Consider the following 19609-nt stretch of genomic DNA (forward strand, 5'->3'; position numbering starts at 1 on the left):
TGATAGGTCGGACCAGTGCGTTTTCTTGCTTTCAGACCGCTGGTTCGTGAAAAATTTTCTCGTGCGCTGATATTTTCCTACAAAGAAAAAAAGAATATAGTCGCCCCCATCAACGCAATACTTCTTCGATTCGAATGTTCGTGCACTTGCCGGTGCCTGTAACTCACGCATGACCCGCTAATCTGGGATTACCGAATATTTGCGTGTCGAGCCTTTTGTGTAAGCATGCAAAACTCCCCCCAGAATGCCACGGTTGCATAAACTCAGGTGTTATTTTTTTAATATAGAGAGTTGTTGGCATTCGATTTGCGCTCTTCTGCAGCAGATTGCCGTTACACCGCTTTCTCTTCAATGGATCTGGCAGCTATCGACAAATATAACAAAATCATAGCCTTTGTCAACGGGAAGAGTGGCGGGCGACTTGGTCTGAGGCTGTACACCAAACTGCAGTGCCTTTTGGGCATGGACCATGTGTTCGACCTAGGGGACGGCGGACCGGAGGAGGGGTGCGTTCAAGAAAGAGTGAGGGGTGCTGAGAAACTGGCGAGCTTCTGACTTTCTTCGCGCATTGACGGGGGTGCATCACCGACGGCAGACTGAAAAAATACAGAGACGAGAAGGGTCTGACGATTGTCGCTTGTGGTGGGGACGGTACAGTAGTACGTGTAAATAGCTGAGTTCGGCGTTGTTCCCATCCGCACGGTCTCGCATAGAAGACGCATGAAAAGCTAATCTGATTTTCTGATATATGTATGAATTAGACACACGTATGAGGTGTATCTTATTGCTAACTGTCTCCCTTCGCGTGCTTTGGCAATCTAGGGATGGGTGCTTTCATCTATAGATAACGTTGAGTTTAGGTACAAGCCAAGCGTACGTTTTATGCGGACGCACAGAGAAGTGGCTCTCGAGTATTTTTGACGACGAGCGAATACTTTGTGATTTTCGTTTTCGCTAGACGCTCGGCTCCTAGTGTTGACCGTTTGCGATGTCTGCAGGTAGTGCCCATGCCGTTGGGGACGGGGAACGACATGTCTAGAGTGCTGGAGTGGGGGTCCAGCTACTCGGATGCGTCGCTGATTGATTGGCTGGACAGCATTCTGGACGCCATTGGCATGAATTTCGATCGCTGGGTCGTCGATTCTCGTGAGCTGACTTCAGAGGAAATTGAAGCATTGCACAAGGAGCTATGTCAGGGGAATGCGGGGGGCCTGCACGACAGTGAGCTCGCAGAATGCATTCTTGCAGATAGCGGTGCTCCAGAGGGCGCGGCGCCAGAGGAACAAGACAAAGAGGCAGATCATTCGCCCGAAGATGCGCAGTCTAAGCCGTTGGCCGTGCCTCACCATCACCATCACCATCACCACCGTCATCGCCATGATCGCGGCCCGCTGTCGAAGTCTCAGTTTTATACGAGCACGCAATTGGCCGCTTCTACTGACCACTCCGCGGCTTTCGCATACGACAGCGAGACGTCGTGCGATTCCGAAAAGAACGGCCATGCGCACTTGAATTCGTCCATATCTGACTTAAAGGAGCCGAGGCGGGACAGCGAGACTCGCCACCGCACATCTAATAGGAATAGGAGCTCCAGCACCCGGATGTCGTCGTCCTCCAACAGCACGCACGACAAAAAAAGTGAAATCGACGAAGGCAAAGGTAAATCGGTCCACCCGAGGCACCACAAGAACAGAAAGGAGTCGCCGCCATCTTCTCTGAAGCAAAAGTTAACTCGAATGAGCAGTTCTGTGGGCGACTTCGCCAACGGCTACAAGTATTTAATCAGCCAAAAAAAGGGCGTAGACATCAACATCGTTACGCCTTCCAGGGCGAAAAGACGCAGCGAGAGCACCAAGGAAGTGATACCGCCAGAGTCTCGAAGACCAGAGCGCCAGACGAACAGGAAGTCGGACCAGCGCAGCGTCCTGAGCGGCTTAGATGAGAAAACGAGCGAAGCTGCGTCCAAAGCCTCGCCAGAGGAGGAGTGCCCATGCGCCTCTCCAGCTCTTGAAACATGTCCCATCATTGACAAGAAGACCCAAGCCAGGACACTGGTCATGAATAACTATTTCAGCCTGGGCATCGATTCCCTTATCGCCCTGGAATTCCATAAAGCACGCAAGACTAATCCATCTCTCTTTCCGCACCACGCCATCAACAAGGCCTGGTACAGTATTTTTGGCCTCAAGAGCGCCTTTCTGAACATGACGTCGAAACCGCTGCACAAAGTGATCAAACTGGAGCTCGACAACAAGCTCGTTCAGTTGCCCAAGCAACTTCAAGCCATCGTCTTTTTGCAGATTCCATCCTACGGGTCCGGGACCAACTTGTGGGGCGATCCCTCTAACACCAAAAACCAAGCTTTCCCTCCCCGCATCGACGACTTCATCTTCGAGGTGGTAGGCCTGAAGGGCGTGATGCACTTGAGCCGATTGCAAACCGGCCTGAGCTCCGGCATCAGAATCGCCCAAGCCCACTCAGCCACCATCACCAACCTGATTCCCATCCCAGTGCAGTGCGACGGCGAGCCGTGGGTCATACCTCCCTGTCAAACTGAAATCAAGCACAAAAACCAGTCACGGCTGCTGTTCAACTATCGAAACGGAAGAGGTTTGAAAAAATGTACCATGTTGATAGGAGGCGAAAACACTAAAAACGCCATCAAGAACATGCTGCGTGCCAACGCGAATGCCAAGATGAGGAGGCGCAAGCAAGCGAGCTTCGCTTCTCCTGTCCAACAAAAGCAGACCGATTTGAGTCCCCAAGACGCTAAGAAGCATTTTTCTAAACCCAAGCTCTACAGAATCGTAAGTCGAAGCACATCTCACCTGCCCTCAGCGGATGATTATGCTGATGAGTGCTGTGCGGAAGTGCAGCATGGAGGGAGAAGGCACAGGAAGCACTCTTTGCCGAGGGAATCTTGAAGACGAGACTCACACTACCAGAAGAGGCCAGATTGGGTATTTTTTTTCACGCATGTGCAGCCAAGTGACAAAGGAGACGAAAAAGTTCCTACGCGCGTTATACACTTACTAGTCCGAACCCACAAGGACACCTCGACGGAGCCAGGTCACCCTGGCTATCGCACCCCGATCATCTGCAAGAATGAGCGTGTACTAATTTTACCGAATAAAACAGATGTGCATGATGAACGCACTCCTATTGATTTTTTTTTTGCATTAGTGGTCGTCTAGAACTAGGCTCTATCCCCCCTGGTGTGTGAGAACGCTCTCTCCTTTGAAGGCCAAACGGGGCCAGCGTAGCGAAGGCCCTGTCTTTTCATTGCATATCAGGATGAGTCGACCCCTCAAATCGAAACGTGTAAAAGTCGTAACTCTCTGGCCGCTGTTTTGTGGTAAATGATCCATCTAACAGCCGTTCGGGTACGGGATGCCGGGCGACCCTGAATCCAGCCTCCCGCATGCATTCGCATAACATCGAAACACCGTCTCGATCAGTTGAGAGAATATGATAGAAGACACCGTCTTTTTTCAGGTACTGTTGTACGGTGCGAACCAAGCCTTTGACACTTTTGGGGCTGTATGTTAATTCGGAGCCAATGATGATGTCCGCAAGCGGTACAGGCGAGCTCCTGCAGACCTCGTCGTCCCAATCTAGCTGCATGCAGGTGGTTTTGAACTTGATAGAGCGTCTCCACTCAGGGGCATCAGGAGGATCGCTCTCGTCCACATAGTCTAAATTACTGTTGATCAAGATGTTGTACCGAACGTTTTCAATGACGCCAGGTAAGTAATCAGAAAAGTATACGTGCTGCGCGTACCGAGCAGCGACCAATCCGGGAAGGCCCACGCCACACCCGAGTTCGTGCACTATTGCATCTCGAAAGACGCCAGGATGCGAATCAATCCAACGAGCGAGAAAGACGGCCGCATCCCAAAGAGAGCTGCCGAAGCCACCAATGGTCAGAGAGACTTCGCGAAGGTAAACAATTCCATTCGACCAAAGGCGTGTCTTGCGGTCGTAGCTACCGAACCCTATTTCTTTTCGACGATACTTGCCATGACCGAGAGCGATAGATTTCCAGTCAATGTTCACATCGGAACCTCAAACAAGATCGGTCAGCTTGAGCACTGTATACACATACGCATGTCGTCAACACGTCAACACGAACCGATCCTTTCGCGACCAGCGAGCATTTAACAGAGACCAAAAATAACTTTGTGGTTTCGCCATAAACCTCTTACAAACTACAAACTTGGTTTTTGTTTTTGTGCGCTCAAAATCCGACGTGTCTCCCTGTCGGAAACTACCTGCAAACATTTTTTGCCAGTCCGCTCCAACAGCCCACTTCCGAAGGAAAGGGCCGTGGCTGCGCACGAATGGAACTCACAGCCTCACGCCGCAAAACAGCTGCTCAACTACGGCGACGATAGAGTTGCGAAAAATGCAAATCGACTTCCAAAAATAGTCTTCAGGCACGCTCTTTCAAGCCCAAGGTAGGGGCCAGAATTAAAGGCATTCAAGAAGAAGTCACCGCGCACAAAAATGCAGAATGCTGAGACCTCGGCATTCTGAAAGTGCACAGTGAAGTATCTATCTTCACAAAAAATATTTCGTATTCGGTCAGTTCATTTCGACGAGTACCAAAAGAAATGTTCCCAGTGCTAAAAACAACCAAATTGATTAGCGACCCCAGCAACTCTGGTACTGCCGCGTTCTCTAAAGACAGACGATATTCGAAGGGCAGCGCGTCTACATCGCGAAGGTCTTGGACCTAGTCCTCTCTGCTACGCGGAAAGAGCCGAACAAAACGGAAAAAACTTTGCACTTCGAGCTGAAGACAATAAATGAGTGAGATATTCATTACATCTATATATAATAGTCGGTTTATATTGCAGCTCGAAAAACATGCGAGAAGATCTATTTCTTCGCGCCCTGGTTTGTTGCCACTTTGATTCTCCATTCTAATAAATGTATCCAATACAAAATGTTGTTTATATCCTCTGAGTATAAAATGTATTTTCGTGTATCGGTGTTAATTTCCATACATCCTTGGATTCCTTTAAATTCAACTATCTTGATATGTGAAATGTGCTTAAGCATGATGGCTCCAGCAGGCAAAATTGTATTTTTCTTTTTGTAATAAGAAAAATAGTTGTGGCCAAGACGCCAATAGCGCTGCTGAAACGTTCCTTTGGAATTATCGTCGGATCCTTTGTAATAGTCCTTGCCTTCCTTCCACCGTGCCCAAGCAGTTCCTTTGATTCCTTTACCATACTTCTTTAAAAATCCTTCTCTAATAAAAATGCTGTCTAGGTCAATGGCGGTGGGCTTTAGCTTAGTTATGTTTATGGAGGCTCGAGGATTGGCCTCGTAGTCAGATTTCATGTTGAAAGGAGGCTGTGAAGGTTCGCTAAATGGCAGCTTTTTGCCAGATTTGCGCGAGGATGCCAAGATGAGCTGTGTCTGTACTATAAACTGCTCGAAGAGCTGCGATCCTGCTATGATTTCTAGTAAAGGCCTCAAGTTTTTGCGGTACTCAATGAATCCCTGCCTGTCGAAGGAGGACTCCGTAATAAATTTGGTGTAATGACTGAATATTTCGTAAAAAAAGTTGTTAATAATGGCTTCTATCTCTTGCGTCTCTAAATCTCCAGCTGACCTTTCATCGAGTCTGAAGTTTTCCTGGATATACTGTGCCAGGTTATCTTGTCCCTCGCTCCTCTTGGACTTGGAGCTCGTGCTGTCCACCATGCTTTTGAATTTTTGCTCGATGTCTGAAAAGACATTCCGTTGGGAATGAGCTGTAAGTTGCTTCATTTTAGAAACCGAACACAGAAAATTGATCAAAATTTTTTCTGGAAGCAAAAAAATGTCAGTGGGGGGTGGAGAGATAGTTGAAGCATCAATGTCGATTATCATGACTTCTTCCATACTGGAGGCTACTGACTGCAGCTCGCCTAGCAGGTTCGCTATAATGCCTATGACAAAGGGTACAGGTGCGCACACAAAATTCATCATCTTCGACGGAAGAACCGGAATGAAAACATGTTGCCATACAAAGGGGTAGATTATAGAGATACATGCCTGGAGGCAGCTCGTCAAAACAGACAAATTTTTACAGAAGAAGATCATCCTTCTTTCCGCTAAAAGTGCGATGATGATTGCAACGATGGTGAACGGATCGAGGTATTTGAAGAGCAACTTGAAGTCGGCAAAGCCAGAAAGAGAAGTGTCCTGCAGGGGTCGATCGAAGTTGAATACTCTGGTTTCATGAACCATTGGATTAATGGTTATGCTTGTGCAAACAGACTCACCTGGTAGGGGGAATTCGCGACTTCTAAGCTGTGTGACCAGTTGGAGGACAGAATTTGTATCCAAATTAATCAATTCATCGAGAATCCTATAGAAAAAGACATGAGAGTAGTGGCTGCTTATAATGCAGAAACAAATAGGCCAGCGCTTAATTGCCAGATTAAAGCCGATAAGATGACGGCGGCAATATCCAAACCGTTTTTGACCCTCGAGTTTAGTTACAGTAAAAGTAAACCTCTTGTTACTTTCAGACATTTTAAGCTTAGGGAAAGAGTTTTTGTCCGGGAAACAAAATTCGCTTGCATTGCTGATCACGGGCTGTTCATCTTTGGGAATATCTCGCACGGGATAGATCGTTTCTAGATAAGCTTCAGGGATGTCATCTTTGAAAAAAATATCAGCAAAAAGGTTGTACGAGAATGTCAAGCTGAGGTGATTGGGACATGCCTAATAATAATGTGAACTAGTAACTCTGTGACAGAGCTAACTTACCTATAGATTGCATCTTTATAATCAAGAAGTACTCGTAAAGAGGCTGTTTTTGTCGTACACGATTCATGATAGCCGTTTTATGTGCTCATACTGCCAACACAAGTATATCAGTACGTGGTAAACTGCGGTTCGCTTTATGAGATATATGAGACAAAAGAACTTGGCTTGGCGGTAGACTACGGCAAAATAGTTGTATTAAAATCAACAGAGAGAGAACAAAATTTTTGTCGCACAAGCGGCTTTCATCGGCCCTCTCTTTAGGTTTACGACTGCCGATATTGAAAAATTCAATAACAGTAAAATATTTGCGCATTGGATTTACGAGAATGATATCTCTACCAATGGCTATTTCGTACCAGACTGAATAATTTAGTAGATAAAAACCGTTATAGTCAACCTGTGTTGCGGAAGTAACACGCAGAGGTTTAGCCCTTGAGGGTTTTTGATACCAAGAAGATTCAAGTCAAAGGCGTATAGTTGAATTCGATGAACTTCAAGGGACTGTAAGGCTTAAAGCTGGGTTAGATTGAAAATGTCGTAGTACATTATGTGTTCTAAATTTTTCTGTTCATCTATGAGCAAACGTACCAAAGCATATGTATTGTCCTAAAATTTAACCCGAGTGTTTTTAATGATAATTTTATTACATTGCCAACACCTGACCTACTTCTTTTTAAGTAATCAATGGGTCGCTAGAAAAAAAATTACGATATAGAGAATACAAATCTCTAGGTATCATTTATTCGTGGTCATCGCATATGACATGTATGCTGTTTGTTTCTCACTGGAGTGACGATGGTGCGACAGACCCGATTTTGACGCGACGAACATAGGGAACAAGAAGCCATGCTGTTTCTCTTCCTTATAGACACCAGCGCGTCTATGAACCAGCATACAGCCTGTGGGTTGAGTTTGCTGGATGTTGCCAAAAGCGCTGTGGAATATTTTTTCAAAAAAAGGGCTTGCGATCAAGCTGTTCGAAGTGACACTTACTTTTTGGTCACATGTGAAGAGGATTTGAATGCAATCAAGGTAGGGAAAATTGAACGTCCAAGAGGGGGGAGGAGTGGCCCTACCTTTTTTATCGGTTGCTGTACCAGCAGAAGTTTGCCCGAACTGACGACAACTAATGTATTTTTGCCTAATTTCCTCAGGTTGGATGGAAGGATTCCCTTTCGGCTAATGCCTTTTTACAGGAAGTCAAAAATTTGGAAGCTTACGATTTGAGCGACATCAGATCAGCTCTGAAAAAAAGCTTTGACCTTTTGAATATGTACCACCTCAGTAACAACTCGTTTAATAACAAAGACCACTACGCACAAGTAAGGGACATTTTAAGTTAGTTTTAGTCGGTCAGACTTTCTCGTTGGGCCGCGGGGTCGAGTTGCCTGTTTGTGTTCGAGCAACTGTGTTTTTACAACTTACCGCTTTATTTTCTTGGAGTTAGGGTCGTTATCCGTGGGAAATCGAGCCTACTGCAATCATCGTTTTGTCAGATTCTGGCGCATTCTGCGACAAGAATGGGACGTACGAAGAACTGGAGTTGGATACCAGTCATATTGAGAGCGAATTGTGGTTAGAGCCGTTTCGATGGGAGCAGCACGTGTACGGCATTTCAGTTCGCTTCCCGGGCGTTGAGTGCGTGCCGTCAAATGGGGGTGCAACAAGGGGCAGTAGGGAGTCGAGTACATCCACTATTTCGTCTATATGCGAAATGACAGGCGGAAGTTACACACAAGTCGCTAATATGAAGCAGCTGTACCTCGCTACCGATTCGATTCTTGCGAAGTGTGCTAGTAACGCGAGTTTTGGCGTCAGCGTATCATTTGAACCCATCGTACAGCACCAGGATAGTTCTACTTGTCCGCCACCTACGGTGCGTGGCCGGTCTATCTATGTGCGGCCGGGCTCGCCTGGGAATTGGCCATTGCCGGAGGATTATTCAGTGACTGCCAACATGACCAAAACACCTCCTCGCCACGTACATCCCTGTATTCAGTATCGCTCTACTCCCGTGAACCAGACGGTGCATCCTAAGGATTTCCCGGTTGACGTCTACGTACTGGAAAGTTCTCCCTTAACAGAGTGGATTCTCAGTCGCACGCTGAACTGGAACATGGTCTATGAATGCTCGATTGTGCCTAACAATGATCTGGTTTGTTCGTCGCTGCACGTCCCGCCATTTGGCTATTTGAAACCATACAGCGACCAAAACATTGTGTGTTTGCATGTGTTGGCATATAACTACCCTATGTTGCTTTCTCTATTTAATCACGCCCACCAGAGCGACACGTCCAGATGGAAGGCGGAGTTTGAGCGGTACATTAACTCGACGCCTCCTTACTACATCCCTTTTATTCGTTCCGCGCTGAGAAGGTTGGAGATGGGAGGCACCCGATCTTCTATCTCTGCTTCCAGTCTGATATCGGACAAGTTAGTCGCCAGCTGCGAATTACCGTACACTATTCTCGAGTGGATAAACGGCGTGCGCAAGCTGGCCTTCAACGAAACTAGTCTCTTCGAGTCCGCTTTGGCTAGCCAGCGAAAGAAGGCCAGCAATCGCGCTAGACAGTCTGAGCAGTATGAAACAAAGTTCAATCTAAACAATTTGAACGTTTTTGAGCTCTCCAGGTCTCAACTGTTTGAGTCACTTGACCAGATGCGGACGAACCTCTTTTCGTCGGCTCACGCAGATACGTTGCTCAAGAAACGGACACTGGACGATGAAGCAAAACATCGCGTTCCAATCGGTGAAATGGGCGATTATCAGTCTCATCTGATGAAAAAAAAACCTGGACTGAGAACTGTTGAAGACAAGGACATGGGACCCATGCACTCCAGAATGACACCTTTGAAAAAGAATAACCAGAAAATAGATTTCGTTGACGAAGCAGACATGCCGTGGAAGAGTGAAACATCGTCTACGACAAACGCGGGAATGGAAACAAGATCAAGAAAGCTTAAACTTGAGTACATCCGAAGAAGGCAACAGGAGGACCTTTTAAGGTCAAAGAACCCAACTGATTCTCAACCGATGGCCTCAAATGAAGAAGTCGCGTTTGAGAACGAAATCACGACGATTGGACTAAGAGAAACGGACCTCTCTACTCCATCCCAGAGCAGCGACGAAGGAGTTGCTTCTTCAAAAGTCCAGAAAAACTCTCAACCTCTTGCTGACCATGACGACCAAATTGGCGTTCGTGACTCTCTCGAACCGAAGCCTTCCGCTTTGAATGTTCAGCGCGTTCCCCCGTCCTTGACGCCCGCGGAAAACAGACTGGAGATGCTAAAGATGCACCGCCACAACAACGCCTTGAAGCTGGATGCTCTGAAGGCCATCCGACGACCTGTACAAGTCGATTTGATAGGGCTTAGAAAATGCATTGAATCAATACAAGGTGGCGAAGTCCAGCGAAAAATGTTCATTTACTCACTCTCGGTCTTTGGCCAGCGATACAAGCGAGACGTAATAGGCTTGCTGAAGACTTCGCAAAAATCAAGATAATAGTCCTTTTATAGAGGGAGAAGGACGTTTCGCAATTTTGAGCCTCTTCGTCCAGAATTAAAGTTTGTGTATGTACAAAGGATTTAGAGAGCCGTTTTTTTTTTCTTTGATTTGTTCTATCTAGAGTGTCAGTTTAACTAGCTCGTAGAGTTGATCATCTGCCTATTGCCTACACGTTACAAGTGGATCAGATTTTCAGTAAACATTCTTTCTCATGGCACATCTTCTCTCGACCCCCATGCTCCTTGCGACCCCATCTTCCACCAACAAGGAAAATCTGATTGTCGTTCCAAAGAAATCCCAACAAAACACTCTAGCTGAAGCTCGAGCATTCGGCACGGTCATTACTAATCAGCCGAGCGCCAGCGAGAAGGTAAAATTCCCTCTAGTCAGCCAAAACCAGGTAGGCCGATATTTTTTTAATTTTCTTTCATCTAGAACGTACAATTTCTAACGCTGAGCACAGACGACCAACCCGCAACAGAAGGCGTCATTGGTTCAAGAACCTCAGTGGGATAACGAGTTCGAGGTCTCGGATATAGATTTTACATATACGAGTCCCACTCCGGCATTTTTGGATCCTCTAACCGAAGATGTCGACTTTTCCAAGCTAAGGCATCCTTACCATTATAGTCGCTCAACTCCTAGCCTCGAAGACCTACTCACGTGCGATGAGGTTTCCTATCAATCTGGTACGTCATAAAAATTATTTTTTTTTGGCATAAATTAACGTCATGGAAAAGATTCAGACATTCAAGGTGCATACTTTTCGTCTGAGGAGAGCATAGAGCTTCCACCTACTGGGTTCTACACTGAACCCATGTGAACTATTTTATTCGACAAGTTTGTACCGCGCCTGGAAAGGAGCCGCAAAAATGTCACATATGACAAATTCACAGCAATGTTTTTTTCAGGATTACCACGACGCGAGACCATGTTACCTAAGGGAAGATATAAGATGCTCACTCGAGGGCTATGCATCTTCTTCCCAGGTAGAAAGCACTTGTTTATGAAATGCTATTATATCCCTTTCACCTGTAATAAAAAATCTTGAAGATAGTGTCTATAATTGTCCTTATAGGGCAGATTCTGGTTTTGCTATTTGCGAATTTCTGTGTTTTTCTGCCCGCTCCCTCTGACCCATTGCTCCCTCTGACCCATATCATATGTACTGGACTAAAAAAAAAACCATTTTATAGCTCTCAATTTTCGCTTTTTTCAAGTAACTTTCGCTTTATATTCCATTTCTATCTCTAAGACAAAGATGTGTGACTGTGCATCATCGATGTCTGCTTCTTCTGAAGCTACCCCGAGTAATCTGCCATATAAGTTTTTGTTCAAGTACATCATTGTTGGCGATACTGGTACGCATGATACACAACAACATGGTGTAATTTAGCGAGTCTGCTCTCAACATATCTGGTAGTGCATTTCTCGGATCTTTGCTTTTTTTTCGCTGCATTGAAAAACAGGCTCAACTCAAGAAGCGCTGCGATAACAGATAGACCTATTACGCGAAGCGTATATGTATACAAAAAAAAAATCTAACGCTCAATTTTTGCCTTTTGAGCCGTTGGCAAGTCTTGTCTGTTAATGCAATTCACCGACAAACGCTTTCAGCCCATGCATGATTTGACCATCGGCGTCGAATTTGGGAGTCGTACTATTATGATAGACAACAAACGTGTCAAACTTCAAATTTGGGATACAGCTGGGCAAGAAAAGTTTCGTTCTATCACTCGTTCATGTATGTTATCCTCCTGTTGATCACATTCTACCCAAGAGGGCTCTAGACGATGTGGCAACGACCATGCAACCCCCTCTGTGCCACCTCACTGCGAGTGTTCTTGGATTCGGTTGAAACCCTATTGAAAAATTAACAGTGTTTTGAACACCGTCCAGATTATCGAGGCGCCTCCGGCGCGCTTTTGGTTTACGACATTACTAGGTGCGCAATATATACACAATATGCACACGAATGATTTTTTCTTGCATTTTTCTAACGCGTTTGACTACTGAAGGCGTGAGACGTTCGAACATCTCTCCTCCTGGTTGGAAGACTGCAGAAAGTGCTCAAGCAACAACACAGTGATTGTTCTTGTCGGAAACAAGTGTGATTTGGAACCTGATCGTCAAGTTACGCGTGAGGAAGGAGAAAACTTTGCCAAAAAAAATAATCTGGAGTTCATAGAAACATCCGCCAAAACGGCAGAAAATGTCGAAGAAGCGTTTGTCCGTACATCATATAAAATATACCAAATGGCAGAAAAGGGAGAAATCCAGTTTTTCCACACAAGCAATAACCGTCTTCTCTAAAATTTCGTCTAAGTCAAAGATACGCAAAAAGAGAAAAAGGCCATGCCTTAAAACGCATACATGCCTTCACTGTCGCTTTGAAAAAGTCCTCCCAATCGTATGAACGGCAGATGAACCGCTTCTTTTCGCACATCTCTCCAAAGGAAGTTCCAAAATTTAGAATTCCTCTTTCGTCTCTTTTCCCTTCCCCAATATTAATAAATTCCAGAAAGAGTGCTGTACAAGCTCCCCCCTCGTCGACGTTCCTTGAGAGGTGTTTTTGTGTGAAACTTGACCCAGTGTACCCGTGCACAACCGCGGGCTGTTTTTAGCACCCCTCACAGACTAGCCCTTGTCCAGAGAACGAGGTGCAAAGGGTTGTTTCCTCCCCACGAGAGCTGTACCCGCCTCACAAAAATCATCATGAAGATCTAAAAGATGATAGATTTTATTTACAGTGCACGCGTGTAGCAGCAAATAAAAGCAAGATATCTTTGAATTACATTCCTCGTATCAGGACCACGTCACTAGCTTTCTCTCGATCAAAAAATGGAAGGTCCAATGTACTTCAAGAATGGGCTGCAGCGTTGCTTAGAGAAGAGATGCTAGTGCCACGGCCTTTCCGAATGTGTTATGTGCTAGAGGAGAGAGAAAAGCAGGTTCGTTTTTTTTTGTGTTTTTTTTTTCGATATAAGCTTTGGATGTCATACATCTCAATTGTATGGCAGGTTTGTGATTCTGTGTGGGGTGCACCTCGGCGCTCGTAGACGTATTTGCGCTCGATCGTCACCTGGTTTACAAAAGGCTGAAAGCCTAAATCTCGTTGATTTTACTTGGTGCAACAAGCGGGTTGGCTTTGTAGAGTAAGTTCTGTTTGCTTGACTTGTAGTCGAATGGACAGTTATGTTGTTCTGCATATCGGTGAGTGGAACAGAATACAAGTCCACAGCGGCACTCTACAGAGGTGAGAGTAAGTCTTTTCTTGCACCCTTGAGCTGCACAAGTGTTTCTCTTTTTTTTCGCGTCACGGTCGCCGTTTGACTCAGAATCCAGGAACTTCGGAGCTTGCGACTTTGCGTCCGCATCTCGAGATGGACTCTCGTCCATGACGACCATGTCCAAGTGATCCTTGTCATCACTCTCTGGGCTACAGCTGTTCGACAACTTAAGTGAGTTGTTGTTGAAGTTCTTGGTCGAGATGGGAGACGAGACCTTGCCACCATTCGCACCATGACGAGAGCGCACAGAGGATTTTTCCGAAGAGTGTTCTAACGGGTTCTTAGACAACGAGGTGCCAAAGAGCTGAGCATAACACTTGCTGCAGTAATTGTCCCACTGAGACGCGCTGTAGAAAACAGTACGTTAATACAAAAAAAAATTATCATTTCATGTAGGTATAGCTCCTTCCCTTTCATGAGTGACCATGACAGGTCTATAAAGAATTGCGAGACGAGACGTACCCATAAAACCCACAATTGTTTCGACAAAGGGTAGGTGTTTTCTGCTCGCTAGACATTTTGTTCCGTTCGCTACAAAACGGTCTAGTCGTGAAGGTTGACCAAGATGTTCAGAGAAGCAAGCTGCAGCAAGTATTAGAACGAAAAGAATAATATCGCGATTAAGAGGCAATGAGTAAAAAAAATATGCGCTAAAAACGATGTATACTAGGAAAAAAAAAGCACAGGCACATTATGTTATTGCCAATTGATAGATAGGCCAGTTTCGGTGTTACGGTTGCCTGCTTTCCTATTTTGATGCGCGAGGGTCAACCGTGTCTACCAGTAATTCTAAGCTGAAGGAGTGAGAAAACATCATGTATTGCAAAATGTGTATACATAATAATAGAGCTAAATCAGGATTTGTTCGCCGTCTGTGAATGCAAGACAACCCGGTGAATATTTGAAAAATCGTGTGACAGCGGGGCTCACCATCTACCAATCTTTAAGTGTTCGGCAGATTCACCCCACTCTAAACAAGTCTGAAAAAAAGTGCAGGCGAGAGGGACTTCTGGTTTCGAACGCCTCAACCTCTTAATGAAGAGGTTTGTGTGTGTATACAAGATGCAGCCACCAACTGCATCCCTTTCTCTCTGGGTTTCTGAGAGGGACAGCTTATGCACACACGCACACACGAAAAGTGACAAATTTGACGCATTAATAATCATATTCTGTTTTGCTCTTCGCGCATCTAGTCCGTCTCTGAGATGCGGCGATGTCGCATCCCTCTGAGATTAAGTGCTTTTAACTTCCTCTACTGAACTTAAGTGCTTTACATATGGCTCAAAATGCTACCTCGATTTCGCCCAACGCCATCTTGTTACAGATTTTGTTAGATGCCGAAGAGGAGGCCAGAGCTTCTAGGGCAGAGAATATGATGCAGAATCTCAAGAAAGTATGCTCAATTTTCATTAAAAATGAAACCGTCACAAAGGGCGCTTGTTTCAATTCAACTTGTTGTGCAAAGGGTTTCCAGGGACAGATTGCGGATCACGAAAATGCTGCCACTACGTGTATACTTCATGTACTTAGTCGCGTTTGCTTTTCTTTTTTAGGCACGCATTGAATTGGAAAAGTATCCGCTACCTATTTCTTGTGGAAAAGATGCATTAGTGATCAAATTTGTAGGTGATCGAATTGCCAAATTAATCGATGAAAAGCTACCACAATATCTCGAAGCTGTACAAAAAGATTTACCTGCTCTCAATGCAGCTACTCGAAACCATTCCTGCGCATCTAATTTAGACGAACCTAGTCGCACTGCACTTGCTGTCCAGAAACGATGCACGTCTAAAGTTCCAGTCAAGAGTAAAAAATGCAATAATGGTACATAATTTTGAATACACTTTTTTTTTTATCTCAACTAGGGGAAGGAACGCCATAGAGGAAGGCCGAACTAACTGAGCTTTGCACCATGTCTCCGAAAACGTATGATTTGTATAAGAAGACGAACAGTCGAGTGTAAAGAAAGAATACGTGCCTCGACCTAAGACAGGAAACTGGGCCGTGCTCATTGCTTTATACCTACATGCACTTCCCGGACAGGCCATTGAAGAGGCCACGTTGAAAACTCTTGCTCAACGCTATAGCAAAGAATCTATGACGGCCAAAAATCACGGCATGTATACGTCTTTTTCCTCTGTAAACAAGAAATTATGCGAAGCCGAAAAACTTGTGATTAGAAAAATTTCACCAAAGCGTTATTTGCTCAGCCCTAAAGGCCGAATGCTTGCAGAAAGACTCTGGCGAGAATGTGATGAATTCAAAGAGCTTTCAGACGGGAAAAATGCTGTCGAGTCGATGGGCGTGCCAATATCATGCAAGCCATCAGGAACAAAGTTTTCGAACAACTCGAATGAGCCGTTAGATTCGACATGTTCAGCAAAGAATATAAATAACGCAGACTGTCTTTCTTCTGGAATCACAGAAAAAAATAACGATCTAATTTATCGAGATCAAGGCCAGCCATCGAATCAGAGGTTTGGTTTTTTCAATATCACTCCTTTTACTAATGGGGACGATGTCATAAACCTTGATTCGGACGATGAGACTGACAAGTCGCCCATTCAGGCCAGCTGGATCTCTCCTTCTAAACATGCTTCTCGCGATATCAAGCGCAGGGAATTTGTACACGATAATTCTCCCTGTCAAACCAAACGGCTGTACGAAATTTCGAATCACCGCATCTCTTCAACGTTGAATTCTGTTTTTCCAGAACTCACCAACGGTAGCCCTGCAACGTCTTGCTTTGTACAGTCGGATTTACCAGAGTGGGACTTGACTGACTTGGATCTCGAGTTGACAGAACACACAATCGATCAGGTGGTTCTCTTTGTCGACAATCGTGAAAAAAGCTTCAAAAATGCACAGAGCGACCAAGAATATTTTCAAAGTGAGCTCAGCAGTCTAGGTGTTTCGGTGCAGACGCGCTCATTGGTGTTGGGTGATTTTTTATGGGTTGGCATATCAAACCTTGGAAAATATATTGTTCTTGATACAATCATCGAGCGCAAAACTGTATCTGATTTAGCGTCTTCAATTGTTGACAAAAGGTATCTAGAGCAGAAGTGGCGTTTGAGACATTCTGGACTGTCAAAAATAATTTATTTAATTGAAGGTAATTTGAGCCACTTGGTCCCTTTGAGTAAGTCAAGTGTAACACCAGAAATGTTAGACTCGGCCCTGGTAACCACAGAAACTCTAGACTCGATGATCATCATTCGATCTAAGGACTATAAAACCACAGTCGCTCAACTTTATGCCATTAGCACCTTTTTGGAGACAAAGTACAAGGGAAAAAAGGTATTGACAACTCATTACAACCAAACCATCGCACTCAAGGTACGGCACAATGGACAGACTCTTGTAGAACGTTCGCAACGAATGAGTGTGCTTGGCTTGGACAAGCTACATTTTAGTTATGAGCATTATGAGGAGCATAATGCAAAGAGAAAAATGTTGCCCCTAGTTGACTGCTTCGGGAAACAGCTTATGCGATGTCCTGGAATTACCATGGCAAAAGCGGCCGTCATTGTCAATCAATTCAAGACACCTCGTGCGTTTATGAATGCGCTGAAGGAGCTGCCAAACGAAGAGTCCAGAATCAAATTGATCGCTGACTTGAGGGTGGAAGGAAGACGAGTAGGAGAAGCGGGCAGCAAGGCCGTTCTCTCATTATTTTGGGGAACGGACTAGACTCTCGAAAAAAATACAATGTCGATATTGAACTTTTTCTTTTTTTTGCAATAGTGGCAGAAAAATATTGTACACTTTCTCAGAAGCTCGATTGAATGTTCTTTAAAGAAAGAAGAACACGTTACTGCTAGTCTAGAACTATACTGCTTACTATCTCAAGTTTCATCTTGGCTATTTCGTATCCAGTATCTATACAGTGCGTCCCTGTCTGGCTTTGGTTGAAAGAATCACAGTGAAGTGATAGAGAGTGACACAGCTGCATACAAAATAACATTTAGCGCTTTTTTCGTCAGTATCAATTCAACTATTCTACCTGGCTTATGCAGATTTATCCATTAGCTAGCTAAACTGTCGATCTATTGTGTGTCAGAGCATTCAGACGGTTCTCAAGCATTACTTCAGTTATGCTGACTCGTGGCATTACATACATTCCCAGAAAGAGCATTAATAGCGCGCACCGCCGACTTAGGTTTCTTGTCATCAAAACTTTATTTTCGGTGGACAGATCAATGTTCGATACAGAGTTAGCTCCTTGCTCTACCTCATTCCTATTTAACGTTCAAGAGGATCCGTTTTTCGAAGTATTTCCAACCTTTCTACTGCCCTTGGAAATAATTGACAATATTCTTCAATACCTCAGTGTGAAGTCTATTAAGAATTTATCAGCCACATGCAAATTGCTTTGGAATTGGACGCAACAAAACGCGATTTGGGCGTTTCACTATCATCGCTGGTGTTATCTGTTATATGTTCCACACACGAAAAAATTGAAGCGACTAAATTATTGGGAACGATGCAGAATTATTTATCCCTTCTATAAAGTGTTTTGTGCGCTCGTTAACCTGAGTGATTGTCACCCCTATGTTGTGGCACCTGAAAAATACAAAAGGTGGATTGAACTAGTTGAAAAGAGCATTTGCATACCTTGGAAGCGCCCCACTTTAGAAGAATGCTTGTCTTACAGCGTGGATAGACTGATGCTTTCCAGGCGAAAGGAATTCAAAATTTTCAAAATTAGTGCGAGGGAGATATTACTCATCCTGTTTACACGATATCTGAACCCCGTCTATCGAGATTCGAAGACTTTGTGCTTTTTGATATCTTATCCACATACTAGAAAATATTTCAGACCGCATGTAATGTGCATCAGCCAGCATACTGTATATCATCCGAATATCATCAAAGGCATGGTTCTGTTTCCATTGGCAGCTGAACACTGTGGGCTAGTGAGCATTCTTCAGGTGTTGTATTGTATGTTTACGCAAATTGAATTTTTAACTAAGCGTTTTTCTGATTAAGTCATTGAAAAATAAAGCGCCTGAATTGAAGGTTCGATTTGTATTTTCTTGGGAGTGAAATTTGCAATGACGCCTATAGGTAATGAATTGTATGTTCTCCAGGTGCCTTTCCTATACGCTCCAATGACCAGGCTATGTAGGGGATCAAAGGGCTGAGAGAAACTCTTTTTAAAGCACGCACATTGGGCAATGTGGAGCATTTTTTGTATCACACGACCAAAACTCCAAATTGCATCAACTGTTGGCTGTGCAGGTTGATAGAAAATCCGAATTGTGTTTTTCTAGATTTTTTAGATTTTAATTTTTAGTCTGCTTCTGATTACAGAAAGAGATCGAGAAGTATCATTGTCTTAATTCGAGTAGATGCTCATTTCTATTTGCAGCACTCGCTTGAATTTTCTTGCGTGAGAGCTTAGCCACGGCAACGCATTGGTCTAGGAGTTGAATGTCTTGTTTCAGTTAAAATAAACTTGTTTTTCTCTTTCTTCTAATAGCATCTCTGGTAATGATGTGTTGGTGCCGATATCATCGTATGCAATCGAATGGTTTCTTACAGTGCCCTCTGCGTTCACGAAAACACAAGTAGTGGTCAACGCGCCTGCGCTGGCTCCTGATAAACCAAACGACGAAGTAAGGAAGTACCACCGCTTTTTGTCCGCCCTCAATAACTGTTACCAGCATTCTCTCTTTTCTTGAGTCCAAAAATGAGTCTACTGATCCATATCTTGCGAATGTGTCGCTCGAACCGAGTTGCTTTCAAGTATACACCAAACCAAGACGAAAATTTTCGGACCGGCTTCTTAGCTGCCGCGTCTCTAGAGAAGCCGACGATGAAAGTGCAGACATTCATACACACAAAGAGAATGTTCCAACCTATCCCGGTGTTTGAGTATCGTATAGAGGAAGGGTCTATACAACGTGTTGTAAAATTATAGTCAAGAAATGATCGTTTTTTAAGCTGTCAAAAATCAAAAATGAGCGGTTTTTCGCCTGTTTTCTACCATTGCGATTTATTTGTGATGACAACGAAGGGTAGACTTAGCAATGATAAT

At 44.5% G+C, this 19609-nt stretch overlaps 7 protein-coding genes across 11 annotated transcripts; 5 read left to right on the forward strand and 2 right to left on the reverse strand.

The window, feature by feature from the left end:
• Positions 1-116: 116 nt before the first annotated feature.
• On the forward strand, positions 117-3156 carry LOC126327199 (diacylglycerol kinase 1-like). 2 transcript variants are annotated; one of them, XM_049995853.1, is made up of 5 exons: positions 117-219; positions 288-506; positions 596-659; positions 823-873; positions 999-3156. In XM_049995853.1, the coding sequence occupies exons 2-5, from the start codon at positions 352-354 to the stop codon at positions 2922-2924; spliced, it is 2196 nt and encodes a 731-aa protein (XP_049851810.1). In that variant the 5' UTR covers positions 117-219; positions 288-351; the 3' UTR covers positions 2925-3156. The 2 variants fall into 2 exon arrangements, with proteins under 2 accessions (XP_049851810.1, XP_049851808.1); XM_049995851.1 differs by having other exon boundaries at positions 117-506.
• A 1633-nt stretch (positions 3157-4789) lies between these two features.
• Positions 4790-7454, reverse strand: LOC126327201 (DENN domain-containing protein 2A-like). Of its 3 annotated transcripts, XM_049995857.1 has the most exons (4): positions 7357-7454; positions 7125-7277; positions 6769-6858; positions 4824-6659 (listed from the first exon to the last, which is right to left on the reverse strand). In XM_049995857.1, exons 3-4 carry the CDS (start codon positions 6833-6835, stop codon positions 4882-4884), a joined length of 1845 nt encoding a protein of 614 aa, XP_049851814.1. In that variant the 5' UTR covers positions 6836-6858; positions 7125-7277; positions 7357-7454; the 3' UTR covers positions 4824-4881. The 3 variants fall into 3 exon arrangements, with proteins under 3 accessions (XP_049851812.1, XP_049851813.1, XP_049851814.1); XM_049995855.1 differs by lacking the exon at positions 7357-7454 and having other exon boundaries at positions 4790-6659; positions 6769-7130; XM_049995856.1 differs by lacking the exon at positions 7357-7454 and having other exon boundaries at positions 4796-6659; positions 6724-7130.
• Positions 7455-7505: 51 nt separating this feature from the next.
• LOC126327192 (integrator complex subunit 6-like) lies at positions 7506-10359 on the forward strand. Its single transcript, XM_049995844.1, has 3 exons — positions 7506-7800; positions 7923-8090; positions 8216-10359. The coding sequence occupies exons 1-3, from the start codon at positions 7615-7617 to the stop codon at positions 10271-10273; spliced, it is 2412 nt and encodes an 803-aa protein (XP_049851801.1). The 5' UTR covers positions 7506-7614; the 3' UTR covers positions 10274-10359.
• Positions 10360-10409: 50 nt separating this feature from the next.
• On the forward strand, positions 10410-11339 carry LOC126327193 (uncharacterized). The gene is made up of 3 exons (XM_049995846.1): positions 10410-10676; positions 10740-10965; positions 11017-11339. The coding sequence occupies exons 1-3, from the start codon at positions 10488-10490 to the stop codon at positions 11097-11099; spliced, it is 498 nt and encodes a 165-aa protein (XP_049851803.1). The 5' UTR covers positions 10410-10487; the 3' UTR covers positions 11100-11339.
• Positions 11340-11523: 184 nt separating this feature from the next.
• On the forward strand, positions 11524-12906 carry LOC126327190 (ras-related protein Rab-2B-like). Its single transcript, XM_049995842.1, has 4 exons — positions 11524-11637; positions 11844-12020; positions 12176-12221; positions 12295-12906. Exons 1-4 carry the CDS (start codon positions 11538-11540, stop codon positions 12587-12589), a joined length of 618 nt encoding a protein of 205 aa, XP_049851799.1. The 5' UTR covers positions 11524-11537; the 3' UTR covers positions 12590-12906.
• Positions 12907-12998: 92 nt separating this feature from the next.
• Positions 12999-14351, reverse strand: LOC126327191 (uncharacterized). The gene is made up of 2 exons (XM_049995843.1): positions 14029-14351; positions 12999-13913 (listed from the first exon to the last, which is right to left on the reverse strand). The coding sequence occupies exons 1-2, from the start codon at positions 14082-14084 to the stop codon at positions 13382-13384; spliced, it is 588 nt and encodes a 195-aa protein (XP_049851800.1). The 5' UTR covers positions 14085-14351; the 3' UTR covers positions 12999-13381.
• A 379-nt stretch (positions 14352-14730) lies between these two features.
• On the forward strand, positions 14731-18594 carry LOC126327185 (crossover junction endonuclease MUS81-like). Of its 2 annotated transcripts, none has more exons than XM_049995835.1 (3): positions 14731-14959; positions 15120-15390; positions 15509-18594. In XM_049995835.1, exons 1-3 carry the CDS (start codon positions 14843-14845, stop codon positions 17257-17259), a joined length of 2139 nt encoding a protein of 712 aa, XP_049851792.1. In that variant the 5' UTR covers positions 14731-14842; the 3' UTR covers positions 17260-18594. The 2 variants fall into 2 exon arrangements, with proteins under 2 accessions (XP_049851792.1, XP_049851793.1); XM_049995836.1 differs by having other exon boundaries at positions 15512-18591.
• Positions 18595-19609: the final 1015 nt, after the last annotated feature.

Source organism: Schistocerca gregaria, unplaced genomic scaffold (assembly GCF_023897955.1).
Source record: "Schistocerca gregaria isolate iqSchGreg1 unplaced genomic scaffold, iqSchGreg1.2 ptg001026l, whole genome shotgun sequence".
NCBI lineage: Eukaryota > Metazoa > Arthropoda > Insecta > Orthoptera > Acrididae > Schistocerca > Schistocerca gregaria.